General features: G+C 45.0%; 1 protein-coding gene across 1 annotated transcript in view; it reads right to left on the reverse strand.

Annotated features, from left to right (window-relative positions):
- LOC126108819 (neuralized-like protein 4) overlaps positions 1–17,775 on the reverse strand; it is a 339,970-nt gene that overhangs the window by 197,152 nt on the left and 125,043 nt on the right. The window contains exons 10-12 of the mRNA XM_049914183.1: positions 15,819–15,918; positions 5,666–5,842; positions 1,670–1,760 (exon numbers count right to left, since the gene is read on the reverse strand). Of these exons, the coding sequence (XP_049770140.1) occupies positions 1,670–1,760; positions 5,666–5,842; positions 15,819–15,918 (368 nt within the window). The remainder of the gene's footprint in view (positions 1–1,669; positions 1,761–5,665; positions 5,843–15,818; positions 15,919–17,775) is intronic.

A 17,775-nucleotide genomic window follows, 5' to 3' on the forward strand; every position in this document is an offset into this window, starting at 1 on the left:
AATTTTTATTTTCATCTGTTATTGTCTCAACAATGTTAAAGGACCACACATATAATAAAATGTGTGTGTCTTATTTTGCTCTACAGTACAACATGTTCAAAGCCGATCAAAATATACCCCTCGCATAGGTTTACGAGCAACTCCTGTTTATTAGAGTGGTTTGATAAATCTGGTAAATTTCCAGGAAAGAATGGAACATTTTTACTGCAGCTTCACAGTCAGATAGCTTCACCAAAATGGAGAAAACAGACTGTCTTGCTGTTATTTAAAGATTTTTATTCCAAGGGTTGGATTGCCACAAAAATCAAAAGATAACTGGAGAGTAATGGAGGATGAGGCAGCACAGGGTTTTTGTTTTTTGTGCAACAGTCACTCACCAACAGGGAAGAATGTGCGGGTGCATTATCGTGATGCATTTATACCTGTTTCCTTCTCACGTTTTCTGGCAGGCACCATAATGTGTCCCAAAGGTATCATAGATTAATAGTTTGTCCCCAGAGCACAAATTCACGAAGAACTGATCTCTTTGAAGTCAAAGACAACTATCGGCATGATTACAACATTTGACGTGACTCGATGAGCTTCTTTTCTTTTGTCATTGAGAACCTTTGCCGATCCATTCTGAAGATCGAACCTTAGTCTCAGCACCTTAACCATTTCTCATCACCAGCTACAATTCTCTCAAGGAACATCTTTCCGGTCGTGATTCGTGAGCCCCGGGGCGAACTTGACGGCAACGCGATGCATTCTGAGACTCCGTGCCAGGATTTCGTGACACGATCCAACTGAAGTGTAACATTCTTCTGCAATCTCTCTGACAGTCGGTCTCCAATTGGCACGCACAATTTTGTGAACATTCCCAATTTGAGTGTAGTCGGTAGACGTCGAAGGGCGTCCCGAACGAGGGTCACCTTCAACTTCCGTCAGGCTGTTTTTAAACCGTGTGAGGTATTTGTAACACCGAGTACAGCTCAAGCACTCACCATTGTAGGCTTACTGCATCATTCGGTATGTGTCTGTGAAGTTTTTCCCGTGTTTCACGCAAAATTAAATGTGGACATGTTATTCTTCTAACTCTGCAATCTCGAAAATTGCAAACTGTGCGACTCTAAAGACAGCGCCAAACAACAACAACTGACAATAGTGAAACATCGGGCAGTTACACAGTAAACAAAATCTCGTGCAAGGATGCCAAATGCATTTTGCTCGAACACACCACTGGCGCGTTATTACGAATGTTCCAGAACTTTTTGACCAGATCTCGTATTTGACATCTCGTAAAAAATGAATATATTCACACAGTCAATTCAGAAGGGTTCCGAAGTACAGAACCCGAGTAAGTGAGAGCACACGAAGGTCCTCCTCTAAGCACAGGCACGTAGTTAGTCAGCCAGCACAATGACGCTCACAGAGCACAACACACCTACCTTAACAGTTAAAAGGAAACTACCGTAAAACCCCGTGGTGCAGCCACGAGGGGGATGTAACGTGTGCTTATTGATAGATATATCCTCAGTTTAATGCCTTACACAATATTCTCAGCAGTTAATCGAGAGTGGGTACTTACAGCAAATGAAACAGTTCTAAATGTATTTGCTACAAATCAGAGCTACCAGTCGTCGACGACTCGGCTCGCCCGGTGTGGCCGGGGAGCGGAGCGGCGCCGTACCTGCAGCCGGTCCAGGTTCTGGCCGTACTCGTGGATGACGGTCGACCCGTTGTGCATCACTCCGTTCCCGGTCATCATCCACGTCCCGGACCTGCACAGGAGGAAACCGCACGGTTTAGCCGAGTCTACACTCTCCAGACTGGGACGCACGCGAGTCTTTTGCTACCGGACTGTTCGGTACTTTCAGACAGTACTTGCAGAGTCGTCCGCACAGGGAAGGGGGCTAGGGGCTGGGGGAGGGATGGGGGGCTTGCAAATATTCGCCGGGCCGGTAGCCCCCGTCCGACAGTTACCTGCGAGTACTTTCCGCGAGTGTGCGGGAGTCTCGCTAGAGCATACGTCTGCAGCATTTACAAATGGCAGGGTGAGGAATTCTGCGGGACCCGAGAAGTAACTCCCCGCGAGAGTTTCCCCCGTCGTAGGTCTGTGCGCAAAGAGAGAGGTCGTGACGAGAGAGCCCTGGGCTGCAGCTGCACTTTTAGTGTGTCCAGTCACAAAGAGGAGATGTAAACGACCGCGTCTGTGTCTGTGTCAGATGAGAGGGCAGATTAGATAGCGGGACAATTCTGAAGTGTGCAACAATCTCAGTGCAGAGCATGCTTACAAAGGTTCAAAAACCCTGCTTTTGCTGACGAATCTGGAAACGTACTGTTATATATCGCTTCCACAGAGATCGTGAGGGTGACACCGGACTAATTACAGCACACGTGCAGGCATTCGACCTTCCAGCTGCGGGCGATGTGCGTGCGTGTGTTCAGTTCTTTCCTAACAATTTCACAGGGCCCACAATTATCACACGGAAAACAATTTCTGCCGTATTAGCAAATCGGAAGCTGCAGTTTTCCAGTCTAACACTTTTTTTTCACCCTGGAACATCGTAGGCAGCTATTTTGCTGTCAAATCCTTCTACAGTGACCTGGAACATTGGTAATCGTTATTTTCCCATCAAACATCAGCAGTCAGTTTTTGCATTTCCTTCTTTCTTACTAACATACATACACATACACTTTCTTACTGCTGCAATTTTGTAGCCATATTCCTGAATTTTTGTATGGAACACTACATTAAGACAGCAAGTTTATCCTGCTTTTATACCTTAAACGCAATTTTTGCATTTCGTCCATTATTTACATTAAATGTCAATTGAAAGTCAACTCTAAAGTAAGTTTTTGATTTTCTTGTTACAATCCTAAAATTCTAAACTTACAACTATTCTAATTATCCAATAAAACATCCTTAAAAAAGTAACGGACATTTTGTAATTGTACGGGATTTATACGTACAATTTTCAATTTTTTTTATCTTTTTCATATGCCTATTCCTGATGTATGTTTCCATCTTCAGCCATTTTGAATATTTAGTTTACTGTTGACAGTCAAAAAGGTTGTGTGTTTTCAGGTGATTGGAGAATTTTTACTTACAAAAAAGACGGATCAAAGAATTTGAATTAAATTGTTCTTCAAATATCAAATAAAGTGCAGCACCATATTCGATATGTCGACTGCGGCTTTTGCCGAATCTACTATGTGTAAGACAAGAGTTGACGAGTGGTACAAACATTTAAAAATGGATGAAGACGACATCAAAGATGATGACTGCTCTGGATGCCATAGCACAACAATTACTGATGACAATGTGGAAGAAGCAAAGAAAAGGGTTCTGAAAAATCACAAAATCACCATCAGAAGACGGCATATCCTTTGGTTCGTGCTGAGCAATTTTTTCAGAAGTCTCGGGCACAAATCGTGAAGCGGCAAAGTCTGTTCCAAAACTGTGGAATTTCGAACACAGAGACGGCTCGGGAGCTGCTGATTGAAATCGACAACAATCCAGAAGTTCTAAAGGTGGTTGTAACAGGTGACGAAACATGGGTATACAAGTGTAACGTCTGAACTGAGGCTCAAATGTCCCGGTGGAAACTACTCGAAGGACCGAGACAAAAAAAAATTTGACAAGTTCCATCAAATGTGATGCTTCTTTCCAGTGTTTTCTCTTATTGCAGTGGTATAGGGCGCATCACAAGTTCTCGCCTCATGGTCGTACAGTAAGCAAGCAATACTGTCTGCAAGTAACGTGCCGTTTCCCTGAAGCTATCTGAAGAAAACGACCAGAGTTGTGGCAAAACTCCTCCTGGAAATTGCATTACAGTAATGCTCCCACTCACACCTCAATGCTTGTTCATGGTTTTTTGGCTAAAAAAACAAAACCGTTAAGTCGCCTCAGCCACTGTATTTGCCAGACACGGGCCCCTGCGACTGCTTTCTATTCCCAAAGCTAACGAGAACCGTGAAAGGACATCGTTTTGCCACCACAGATGAGACTGACACCGTAATGAAAAGTGAGTTCCAAGAGTGCTTCCGAGACTGGAGAAGGCTTCCGCACGAGTGTACTAAAGCTGAGGGTCATTACTCTGACTGAGATACAGTTGACATTGACGAATAAATAAAGATTCTTTGAGAAAAACACAAATTCCGGTTCTTTCCGACCACACCTCGTATGCGAACGGAAATCTTAATAACTGGTACGATGGGACGTACTCTTCGCACTTCAAAGTGGTTTGCTGAGTACAGATGTACACTGTGAGATCAAAAGTATCCGGACACCTGGCTGGAAATGACTTACAAGTCCATTGCGTCCTCCATCGGTAATGTTGGAATTCAATATGGTGTTGGCCCACCCTGAGCCTCGATGACAGCTTCCACTCTCGCTTGCACACTTTCAATCAGGTGCTGGGACGTTTCTTGGGGAATGGCAGCCCATTCTTCACGGAGTGCTGCACTGTGGAGAGGTATCGATGTTGGTCGGTGAGGCTTGGCACGAAGTCGGCGTTCCAAAACATTCCAAAGGTGTTCCGTAGGATTCAGGTCAGGACTCTGTGCATGCCAGTCCATTACAGGGATCTTATTGTCGTGTAACCACGCCACCACACGCCGTGCAATATGAACAGGTGTTCGATCGTGTTGAAAGATGCAGTCACCATCCACAAACTGCTCTTCAACAGTGGGAAGCAAGAAGGTGCTTAAGACTCCAGAGTTGGCCTGTGCTGTGATAGTGCCATGCAGAACAACAAGGGATGCAAGTCCTCTCCATGAAAAACATGACCACACAAACACCTCCGAGTTTTACAGTTGGCACCACACAGCTGGCACACGAGGTTCATCAGGCATTCACCGTACCCACACCCTGCCATCAGATTGCCACACTGTGCACCGTGATTCGTCACGCCACACAATGTTTTTCCACAGTTTAATTGTCCAATGTTTACACTCCTTACACCGAGCGAGGCGCCGTCTGTCATTTACCGCCGTGATGTGTGGCTTATGAGCAGCCATTCGACTGTGAAATCCAAGTTTTCACACACCCCGCCTAACTGTCACAGTACTTGCAGTGGATCCTGATGCAGTTTGAAATTCCTGCATGACGGTCTGGGTAGATGTCTGCCTATTACACATTACGACCCTCTTCAACTGTCGGCGGTCTCTGTCAGTCAACAGACGAGGTCGGCCTGTACGCTTTTGTGGTGTACGTGTCCCTTCACATTTCCACTTCACTGTCACATTGGAAACAGTGGACTTAGGGATGTTTAGGAGTGTGGAAATCCCGCGTAGAGACGTACGACACGAGTGACACCCAATCACCTGACCACGTTCGAAGTCCGCAAGTACCGCGGAGCGCCCCGTTCTGCTCTCTCACGATGTCTAATGACTACTGAGGTCGCTGATATAGAGTACCTGGCAGTAGGTGGCAGCACAATGCACGTAATATGGAAAACTTATGTTTTTGGGGGTGTCCAGGTACTTTTGATCACAGAGTGTAGGTTTAGATGTATTCCAGCCGACTGTATCAGAATAATAGTCAGCGTGAAATTGTCCATTACTTTTTAAGCATTTGAGTGAAACAGTGAAGAGAGAAGGTGCAGTTGTTGCCTTCTCACTGCCACAGAGCAGACAGGAAGGAAGCAGCACACGCAGCAGCTGGCAGCAGCCGCGCACCTACCTCACGTTGGTCATCGTGGAGGGGAACTCTAGCTCCGCGGGGCTGTGCATCGTCACGCCGATCTCGATGGAGCCGGCCCACTTGGTCACCATCTTGTCCAGCCGCACCTCGAACAGCTCTCCCGGCCGCAGCGGCCGGTTCGTCAGCACGACGCCGTTGTTGAAGTCGTCCATCGCACTGGGCAGAAAGATGCAGAGTCGTAAAAAAAAAAAAAAAAAAAAAAAAAAAAAAAAAAAAAAAAAAACACACACACACACACACACACACACACACACACACACACACACACACACACAGAGAGAGAGCAGCTGCGACTTACCGTTTAACGCACAGTGTCTTCACAACTTGTGAAACAACAGATGGAAATTTAGACTTGACCTGACCGTGTTACATTTGTGAAAATTTAATTTTTTTTGTGCTAAGAAGTTTCGTAAGCCTCATTCCGAAGGTCACATACACGCCTGTAGTAAGGAAGACCCGAAATAAAAATTGGCCGTGTGCAAGTAGCACTCCCATTATGAGCATTACGTACTATCTTATAATGTTAATTGTGTACATAGACATCTCATCTATCCCTGTGTAGCGGGACTTTGAATTTCGCCGCACTACACTCGTTCCCTCGGATATAAATTATACCGTCGCAGCTGTACGAGCGCTCGACGGCAGAGAAAATATATAAGAAAATGAAGGTACTAAAATTGTAACTCTTTTTGTTTTCTACCCGCTCTTGTCTCTTGAGAGTGGAAGCTTAACATACTTATTAGCTAGTCGTGGTCAGATGAAGACGAAATAACTTATTGATGTGGAGATGTATTGTGGAGGTTAGTATGAAATTTGGAGGGTGGAAGCTGCAACCAAGATTTCAGAGCAGGTACGACTTTTCACACAGAAATGAAGCAGGAGATTTTTGGAGAACAAGACCTGGACGCCGCACGAGAGAGGACGTGTTAACACAGTAAAGAATGAACTCCTATCTACGCCATTTCCCCCCGTTAATCACATTTGTTATTCTCTGTTCTCTTTCAAATAATTTCTGTAGTGGAAATTTGTTTGACTTTTGCTCAGAAACGCCACAAGGACCACCCCAACAATATTTTTTCCGAAGTCCGATAGCTTTTCTGTAATACAAAGTCCGATTTGCATTTCATTCTTTCCCTTTTCCAAGGTCATTAACGATTTTAAAACCCTTTTTTATTCACCATTTCTTCCCACATTTTCAACCTTTTCTTTTCTTTTTTTCTTTTCTTTTTTATTAACCACTACACCTGGAAATGAGAATTCAACAATTTTTGTTCGTTATCAATACTGATACTGGCAGGATAACGGTTCCGGGAATCTGACACTTTGAAGAAACTTTTTTAATAACACGTTTGGAATTAAAGTTTTCTCTGTAATTTTGCATTTTCTTTCACAAAAACTTTATTTTCTGATGAGATATAATTACAAATTCACAATTCTTTCGTTTTCCCCCCTCAGTGACGCTGTACAACCTCGCTTCTCGCAAATTTCACGGTTCGGGTCCTACCAGTTCAGATGAGCGTGTTTACGACTACTGAAACGTGTGACAAATGACACTGTCTTTTCATCGTGCTGCCTCAGAACGTCAAATTTTTTACACCGCCAAGGGATTGTAATCCTTAAAATTTCAATTTGAGATAGCTACCAGTTTCTGAGAGAAGGAGATCTTAACAGTGACAGAGAGACAACAAAGTGATCCCACAAAAGTTCCGTTTCGACTGATAAGGTACAGAACCTGAGGAAAACACAAACGCAGTTTGGATTCGGGAAAGAACAAAGAATTTGATATTCTAACAGAAAAATGTTGTATTACCAAACTCGTCCTTATACGACTCCTAATTACAATACTAGTATTTTTAAGCGGAGTTCGGTCGGTCCGGCTATCTGCCCGTCCGATAAGACCCCTTTTTCTCAGGAACGGGAAGAGAAAGAGGTATCTAGTCGAAATAAAATACATCAGGTAACGAAGTCTACGACCCTTCGATAGTGTAACTAATTTAAGCTTCCGAGCCGATGCAATCGAGAGATGCGGTCATATACGCCACATATTTTGATAATTCCAAACTCACTTGTCGATACCTACAGACGAACTATCTACTTACACATTAGTGTACATTTCCGTGGCCACCGTCACTCTAGATAAAATTCTTCCGGGCTGTCAACCACAGTATCGGCATATGAAACTGTCCGACGTTTCGGCCACTGTCGTGAGTGGCCTTCTTCAGGGTTTTGTGCTGACCTGCCTGGTGAACGAGAGAGACTGCAGATCTTATACAGTAGCAGAGGAAACAGTTTACGTGATTTGGTAGGGTACTCTAGCTAGGAGGACGGGTGGTAGGCATACTTTATTGGCCTTTGTATTATTCCTTGTCAGTGGTGGATAAAGATGTGGCCAATTGTTATTTGCATTATTTCTTACCGTCGGTGGAAACAGACAAATTAGAAACGGGCAGTATCTGTGAGTGACGTAGCGCCGTTTACGCGTTTCCAGGCGCCGGCCGAGGCGAGCCCGCGCTCCGTGTTCGCACGATCACTGCGGAACCCATTGTGCCCGTGTGGGTCCCCCTGCATTCACTCCCCTCCCGTAGCGCTGTCACTGCCGGCATTCACGATGCCGCAAGCTTTCACCCGTCCCCTCTATTTGAGACAGTGGGTATAGGCTTGCAGCATCGTGAATGCCGGCAGTGACAACGCTACGGGAGGGGAGTGAATGCAGGGGGACCCACACGGGCATAACGGGTTCCGCAGTGATCGTGCGAACACGGAGCGCGGGCTCGCCTCGGCCTGCGCCTGGAAACGCGTAAACGGCGCTACGTCACTCACAGATACTGCCCGTTTCTAATTTGTCTGTTTCCACCGACGGTAAGAAATAATGCAAATAACAATTGGCCACATCTTTATCCACCACTGACAAGGAATAATACAAAGGCCAATAAAGTATGCCTACCACCCATCCTCCTAGCTCGAGTACCCTACCAAATCACGTAAACTGTTTCCTCTGCTACTGTATAAGATCTGCAGTCTCTCTCGTTCACCAGGCAGGTCAGCACAAAACCCTGAAGAAGGCCACTCACGACTTTGGCCGCAACACCGGATAGTTTTATATAGTGACAATGTTGTAGCGGGACTTTGAATTTCGCCACGCTACACTCGTTCCCTCAGATAAAAAATATCCCGTCGCAGCGGTATGAGCGCTCGACGGCAGAGAAAATACTAAAATTGTAACTATTTTTTTTGTTTTCTATTCATTTCTTTTTTGTCTCTTGTTAGCCGAAGCTGAAGGCAGACGTGATCTGATGAAGACGTTAAAAATAACTTATTAGCTACTCTTGATCTGATTTTAATGTGTAGACATGTTGTGGAAGTTGTTAAGAAATTCGGAGGATGGAAGTAGCAAAGTAAATTAAATTGCATACAGTATCAAGATGATTTTAATTGGTATAAATTAGTGATTCCTGGACTATTGCAAGATTTCGGAGCAGACTTTTCATGCAGAAATGAAGGAGATTTTTGAAGACCTCGACGCCGCCCGAAAGAAGACAAGTTAACCTGGTAAAGGATGATCTCTCATCTACGCCACTTTCCCCTGTCAGTTACATTCTGTTATTCTCTGTTTCTTTTCAGTAAGTTTTGTAGTGGAAATTGGTTTAACTTTTGCTCAAAAACGCCGCAAGGACCACCCCAACTATAGCTTTTCTGTAACACGAAGTCCGATTTGCATTTCATTCTGTCCTTTTTTCACGGTCATTTACGATTTTAAAACCCCCTTTTTACTCACATTTTTATTCACAATTTCTTCCCACATTTTCAACCTTTTTTCTTTTATTCGCTTTTTTCTTTTTTTATTAAGCACTACAATGTGATCGACAGCCCTAAAGAGTTCTACTGACACTGTCTACTTACACATCAGGCCCAGGGGTCTAGCAGTAACACGCATGTCTGGAAAACGAGAGATAGTGGGATCGAATATCCACTGGACTCTGAATATTTTTGCCTCCGGTTTAATGTAGCATTCACATCTCGACAGTGTGACGAGTCACCCATAACGAAGTGCAGTTCGGATTCCACGTCGAAGTGTAGACCCCGCACCCAGGCTGTATAACTGGTGTAGGTTAGAAACAAGAAGTCAATACAGTGGCATCTAACGGAAGGAATTGCACCAGGCCACTGAGCCACATCAAATCACAACCACAGCCACAGCCACCAGTATCACCATGTTGTTGTGTTCTTCAGTCCTGAGACTGGTTTAATGCAGCTCTCCATGCTACTCTATCCTGTGCAAGCTGCTTCATCTCCCAGTACCTACTGCAACCTACATCCTTCTGAATCTGCTCAGTGTATTCATCTCTTGGTCTCCCTCTACGATTTTTACCCTACATGCTGCCCTCCAATACTGAATTGGTGATCCCTTGATGCCTCAGAACATGTCCTACCAACCGGTCCCTTCTTGTAGTCAAGTTGTGCCACAATCTCCTCTTCTCCCCAATTCTATTAAATACCTCCTCATTAGTTATGTGATCTACCCATCTAATCTTCAGCATTCTTCTGTAGCACCACATTTCGAAAGCTTCTATTCTCTTCTTGTCCAAACTATCGTCCACGTTTCACTTCCATACATGGCTACACTCCATACAAATACTTTCAGAAATGACTCTCTCACACTTAAATCTATACTCGATATTAACAAATTTCTCTTCTTCAGAAACGCTTCCCTTGCCATTGCCAGTCTACATTTTACTTCGACCATCATCAGTTATTTTGCTCCCAAATGGCAAAACTCCTTCACTACTTTAAGTGTCTCATTTCCTAATCTAATTCCCGCAGCATCACCCGACTTAATTCGACTACATTCCATTATCCTCGTTTTGCTTTTGTTGATGTTCATCTTATATCCTCCCTTCAAGACACCATCCATTCCGTTCAACTGCTCTTCCAAGTCCTTTGCTGTCTCTGACAGAATTACAATGTCATCGGCGAACCTCAAAGTTTTTATTTCTTCGCCATGCATTTTAATACCTACTCTGAATTTTTCTTTTGTTTCCTTTACTGCTTGCTCAATATACAGATTGAATGACATCGAGGAGAGGCTACAACCCTGTCTCACTCCCTTTCCGACCACTGCTTTCCTTTCGTGTCCCTCGACTCTTATAACTGCCATCTGGTTTCTGTACAAATTGTAAATCGCCTTTCGCTCCCTGTATTTTACTGCTGCCAGCTTCAGAATATGAAAGAGATTATTCCAGTCAACATTGTCCAAAGCTATCACCATATATAAAATTAAGTCTGTACGGAAGTCTCAGAACAAGTGTCGTACTTGCACTTTGTCCAATTCTTTCTTCTGATCCCTTTTTTATTTGCAGTTCACATACAGTAGGTAAACAAAATAGCTAATTTGTTGTTTAAGCATTATGTCATTCAATTTTAATATTCACCATATAATTTACACGATTTCCCAGTTGTCTCGGGACGTATACACCCTGTACTGCAACCACTTCACACACATTCAAATGTTATAACTATGAAAATAATCATTTCTTGACAATTAATGTAATTGGATAGATAAAAAAAAGATCTACTTGTCACACGACAGTAGGAGAACGCACGTGCGTGCACACACCTGCCAGCGGTTCCCCTTTCCGGCAGAAGAGTTGATGGGAGTGGAGAAGGGTGAAGGAAAAGGACTGCTGAGTTTTAGGAAAAGGGGTAGACTTCAGAAAAGTCACCCAGAACCCTCAGGTCAGGGGAACTTACCAGACAGGATGGGAGGGGAAGACTGAGAATCAGTCTGTCCTCGTTGTCCCATCCGGTAAGTCTCCCTGAACTGGGGTTACGGGTGACTTTTCCTCCGTACTCTTACATTAAACCTCAATTATTAGGAAGCTCGGGTCAGTACAGATGGAAGAATCAAAAGAAGATTAAGAAACAGAATTTTCCAAGAAAAACGTGTCTTCCATAGAAATATGATATTAACCTCAAAAACTTTCACACCAGAAAAACGTTTATGATACATGTGGAGTGTCCTGTCATTTGGGTGTGGGATCTGGACTACCTAAATGGGACTCAGAATAGATTACGACAAGACTCACTGGTGGAGAAGAGATACGAGAAGGAATATATAAAAGGTTGCTACAAAAGCCTTCAGTTTGATTCAGTGTCAATTTAAGATCTACTGGTTATGTACCTATGTAATTCAAAATATAAGGAAAAAAATCATCATCTATAACAATCAACATCATTTTGAAAATTTACAACTAAAATAATAATTAATATACACTATATTAACAAAAAGATCTTCACAGTTTTGCCCTTCCCCCTCCGTCCCCAAGGCCGTTTCACATGGCTTCGTGGGACTTACCTGTGGAAAATAAGGGTTCCTCTTTTCACACATTTCAATCTGGGGCCATAGCAGAAACAATTATTTACCACTGCTGTTACCGATAAATAAATGTGAACAAATGGGACGGACACACACACACACACACACACACACACACACACACACACACACACACAAACGTTACATTAGTCTCGCTCTTAATCTAAAATTAAAAACAAACCGTGTCATACTACAGTCGTGGGGCATCTTGATTGGAGGATAGGGTGATGTGCACAGTACTCCATGCTCATTCCACAAATCTTACACAACAGAACTGCATACGTTGTAGATCTTTCTCACCCATACACACACACAAGATGAGAGAGAGAGAGAGAGAGAGAGAGAGAGAGAGAGAGAGAGAGAGAGACAGACAGACCGAGAGTGGGGGTGGGGGTGGGGGGGGGGGACTTCTAGAACACTCGTCAACAATAATTTTATTTACAATTTTCTATGTTGCTCTCTGTTTGTTGAAATTTATGAACGCGTTTTGAAAAACTACTGAACTGTCCAGAACCAGTGAATAAACTCCAGCCACAGCAAACCAATAACACCAACCCTAACTCTACAGCACCTGACGAAATTGAAATAACTAAACAAATTAAGAGACTTAAAAACAATAAAGCACCTGGAGTAGACAGTATAATCGCAGAATTACTAAAATCAGCTGGCCCGAAGACTATAAAAAGAAATCACTCAACTAGTAGGACATATCTGGAAAACTGAGAAATATCTGAGGACTGGAAAACTGCCCTAGTTCATCCATTGCAAAAAGAGGGGGATAGAAACGATATTAATAATTACCGAGGAATCTCTCTTCTCCCAGTCATGTACAAAATTCACTCGCAGTGTTTACTTGATCGAGCCCAAGAACAGCTAGAACATAAAATTGGTGAATATCAAGCAGGCTTTAGATGAAACAGAACCTGTCCGGAACAACCTGTCCGGAAAAACTAACGCTCGGACACCCAAGTATTTCTAGTTACAATGTTGTCTGTACATTTGTGAATTTTGAAAAGGCTTACGACCCAGTTGATCGTGAATCTCTTTTCCAAATTTTAAAGCAACAAGGGCTAGATAATAAAACTCTAACACTGATTAAGGAAATGTTAACTGATACTAGATCTAAAGTTAAACTCTTGGGAGAGATTTCTGAACCTTTTTTAAATGAAGACTGGTGTTAGACAGAGAATGGACTCTCTCCATTACTATTTAACTGTGTTTTGGAAAAGGTAATTACAGAATGGCGAGAGCAAAAGTCGATTCAAATTATAGACCAATCAATCAAGTTAGGTAGAAGTGATATTAGAGTAGATTGACTCGCTTTGGCAGATGATCTGGCAATTTTAACTAGGGATGTTACCACAGTTCAAAAACAAACTGAAATTATTAAAGAAGTCTCGGGAAATGTAGAACTACAAATATCATTCGAAAAAATTGAATACATGACATGCCGTAAACAAGCACCAAAGTTTTTGAACACGAAATACGGAAAAATGAAAAGGGTATCTCAGTTTAAATAGTTGGGGAAATCATACAAGAAAACGGTCTGGAAGAAGCTGCAAAAGAAGTTCACTGTCAAATGATGGCAACTGCATTCAGATTAACGCAAAATATTTATAATAAAAAATCACTTTCTAAATTCAGTAAACTAACGCAATACAGCACTGTAATCAAACCTGAGTGTCTTTATGGATCAGAAACTTTAATTTGAAGAAAAGACTTAAATTTTTTGGGCACACTAAAAGAATGGCACCCACTGGGTTGACAAAGCAGATAGTAGAATTCTACGAAAACAGAAGTAAGGCTAAAACTGAGCCAATGAAATAGATTGCTGCGATTAAGGAGGATCTTAAAGCAGCCGGTAAAACTCAGGCAGACCTTGCAGATAGGAAAATGTTCAGACAAAAGAGATGTGACTGGAAAGTCGGTCAGAGGGAAATTAGAAAAAGAACTGGAACAATGTGGTCTGACGAAAGAAAGAAACTTCATTCTGAAAGGATGAAACAAATTTGGGGACAAAGAAAGGCCAACCGTCAAACGTGACATTGACGGATTGTACCTCGCGTGGTCCTACTGGGCCCATACGTGAATAATAATAATAATAATAATAATAATAATAATAATAATGTTCCACAACCCTCAAAAAGCACTAATTCTGCTTGACAAACAATTAATGAGGAAACACAAATTTACCTGGTCAGTAACTGATTTGCTCGAAGGTAGGTCAAATTCTATACCTGACAGAACGCACTGAAGAAGGGTACAAAAATAAAAAAATTGCAGAGCTAGCATCGATTGGCCTAAGTTGCGCATACGCTAACAATTTCAGAGATCAGTATTTTGCCAATATCACTGAGTCTCTCTCACAAAATAGACAACTTCATGTCATTCCAATAGAAAGGAGAGCCCACAGAGAAAGCAAAGAAACAGATCAGCTCAGGGAAGTGTCCCGGCCCCCTCACTTTTTAATCTGCAGACTAATGACCAGTCGACACCTAATTGTACTGAGAATTTCCTAAATGCAGATGACCCAGCAGTCGCAGCTCAGGGAGGACTTTCGAGATTATAGATCTGACACTGCAGAAAGCACTGAGGAACTTGTCAGTCTACTATCAAACTAACTCCTCTAAGCCAAATCTTTCGAAGATTCGAGTACACGCCTTCCACCTTCGATCTCTAAGCGAAAACTCGACGTTTCCCGCAGTAATACAACACCGGAGCACACAGATAAACAAACCTGTCGAGTGTGAAACTGGACAGATCTCTTACATATAGACACTGTCTCAAGGCGGCCTCCAGAAATAAATTTTGTGGAAACACACAGACAGCAAACACCGAGCAAATCCTACTAACCCGAGAACCGTGGCACAAGTACTGTGCTTCTCTACAGCTGCAACCGTACACAAGTTCAACAAAGCTGTGGGCCTTCAGAGTCCAAATTTATGAAGAACATCTCACAAATTCACGGACAGGCTCAGAAGGACCGTCGAAGATCGACATCCACTCTCCGGCACCGAACGCGAGCCCGGATGACTACTATCTCGTAAAAGGTTCCCCGGTGAGCCACCGAAGAACTGCAAACCTGGTCGTCCACCGGCACAGATAGTGTCTGACGGTACCGCAACAAACTGGAAAACACGGATGGCTCCAAACCACTCGAGAACGGGGGTGGCCCCGGTGAAAACAAACACGATCGGGTGGGGTCACGGGAATGTGGACGACGACAAGTGCAAACGTGGTGCGAGACGTGGAACGCTACCCGGCCCGCCCAAACTGTCTCTAAAGATGCCGTGCTGACGATTTGTGGCTGGACAAGAAATAAGCTTTTCTGCCCCCCCCCCCCTCCTCCCCCTCCCCCCCCCCCTCACACACACACACACACACACACACACACACACACACACACACACACACACACGAGAGAGAGAGAGAGAGAGAGAGAGAGAGAGAGAGAGAGAGAGAGAGAGAGAGCTCCCTCTGGGAAGGTCATTTCCACACACAAGAAACGACAGAGTGGATCTAGGACTGAGGCTTAAGGAACTGCAATAATGATCTCTCCTGATCTGGGGGAAGCTCCGCGATTTACTCATTTTGTAGCACAGACCACAATTTCTCGCACACATTTGGCCGAGTCACACGCTATTTGTTAACTACAGTGTTAATTCGGTACGTCGTCAGATACTTCACGAAAATGTATAAATTGGGCGACGAGCGTACAGCAGGAGAGCTCACTAACGTGAAAGTTTGAGGGTCACTCACTGCGGCCTGTGCGCCGTCCTGTGGTTGTTGATGACGGCGGCGTGCGTGCCGCAGTTCGGGTGGAACATGAGCCGGTCCACGTTGTCCTCCTCGGGCAGATCTGCAAAGACAAAAGGCACCGTCTCGAGTACTAGCATCGGAGATATCCCTCTTACGAGACCGTACAGCCACTACCGCTCCGACAGCTGCCGGGATATCGCTCTCTTTCCTCGACGAGGCACAAATAGGTGAAATGCCATTCCCGTGGCACTTTTGGTTGCACTGTAAACTGGGTATACTTTGACCGATTTTCAGATTAAAATGTGATGACCGTGAGCATTCTTCAATTTTAGTGGTATTTGTGTTAGTGAACATTGTGGCTTCTATGAGAGGCTAACAAACTAATTAGTACACTACAATTTATAAAATACAGAAGAAGTAATGTGAAAAAAAAAGTAGGTGGTCGAAGTTAGCACGCATTTGGGGATTCACCGACCGGTCTACACACCGACTCGTCACGGGACAGTGGAGCGCCGACGGTGCAGACGTACAGTGAGCGCACCACACGCCTCCCCCTCCGGCTAACTGCGGTCGAACGGGAGACTCTGTGAGACGCGGTCGGCAAGTGCTTAGTGCGAGGTGCGACACCGTCGAGAGCCGATACCATTCGGACGGGGTACGGCGGTTGGCGCCAGACGGGCGACAGTTCCGATTTCGGCAATGGTGCAGGAATTCGGCCTCACACGTCTGACCGTGTCCGACGTTCACGCGAGCGGTCAAATGACAGCGTGACAGTCCACTACAGACAAACTGAGGACCGTCCGGCCACCTTCGACGACTGCGACCGGAGAAATCTGGTGCCAGACTGACAGTGCAACAAATCGCGGATCTATTCGACACGGGATCTGCTAGACACATCTACCAGTTGTAGCGGCACCACAGTTTAAGATAAGGAAAATCTTGATTCGGTGCAATATTTCTGAGTGCACAAGCAACAGCCAGTTGTGGGCCTGCCGACAGTAAGTTACGCTTACCGGCAGTTGCGAACTAGAAAGGAGGCCACAGGGACGTCAATCCGCCGAAAAGACTAAACGCAGCGGTTCACGTGGTACAAGTTACAGGCAGAAGGGGGACCGCCGGCGCAAACCGGGTGTTGCGAGTACACGACTAAGCGGCACGTTAGCAAAACGGAGGCGCACGGCCGCGTATAAACAGGTGCCAATTTTCTAACGAGATTCGTTCGAGTGTGGCAGCTCTCCCGGACAGTGGGGCGTGTTACACCACTGGCTACACGCAACAGCAGATGGGGCGCCAGCACTCACAGCAGGTCGCCGGTTCGACTCTCTGAGGACGACGTGCGGTCCGTAGCCAGACAGCGGCGGGCCACTCCGCAGCTCACTACTGCGGGCAGTCTACTCGGCTCCCGACACACGCCCGAGGCATCCCGAGGCTGTCGGACCGCGGGCACTCACCGTCGCCACGATCTCAACCGCGACGTCGAAGAAGCGCGCAGAGGGCCGCCCTGCGCTCCCGGCACGCGGTGCCGAGGCGACGGGGACGAATACTGCCGAGTCGGCTGCCGGTGCGGTCCCGATGTCGTCGTAACGCCACAGCCCGACGAGGCCGGCACTCCGTAGTACGTTTCGCGGGTCGCTCGGGTAGCCGTTCGGTGCCGAGCCGTTCTGTGGAAAGCGAAGTGGCGTACTCGGCTACGCGGGACCGTGTGACGCAGACGGAGAGGAACGCGGCACTGTAACTGGGAATAATACAACATTTGAAGCTCACGGCCAAGTTTTAATACGGCGGATAGCGACAGTTTCCGTCCGCGTCCGACATTCCACCACCGCACGCAGACGTCTACATTTGGCACTGACGGCAACATTTGGTGCCGGGACACTGTTCCGTCCATATTTTGACACAGTAGACAATCTGTAGGAACACAGATTCTGCAGGGCACAGGAACTGGCACCACACGTGG

The sequence above is a fragment of the Schistocerca cancellata genome, chromosome 11 (assembly GCF_023864275.1).
Source record: "Schistocerca cancellata isolate TAMUIC-IGC-003103 chromosome 11, iqSchCanc2.1, whole genome shotgun sequence".
NCBI lineage: Eukaryota > Metazoa > Arthropoda > Insecta > Orthoptera > Acrididae > Schistocerca > Schistocerca cancellata.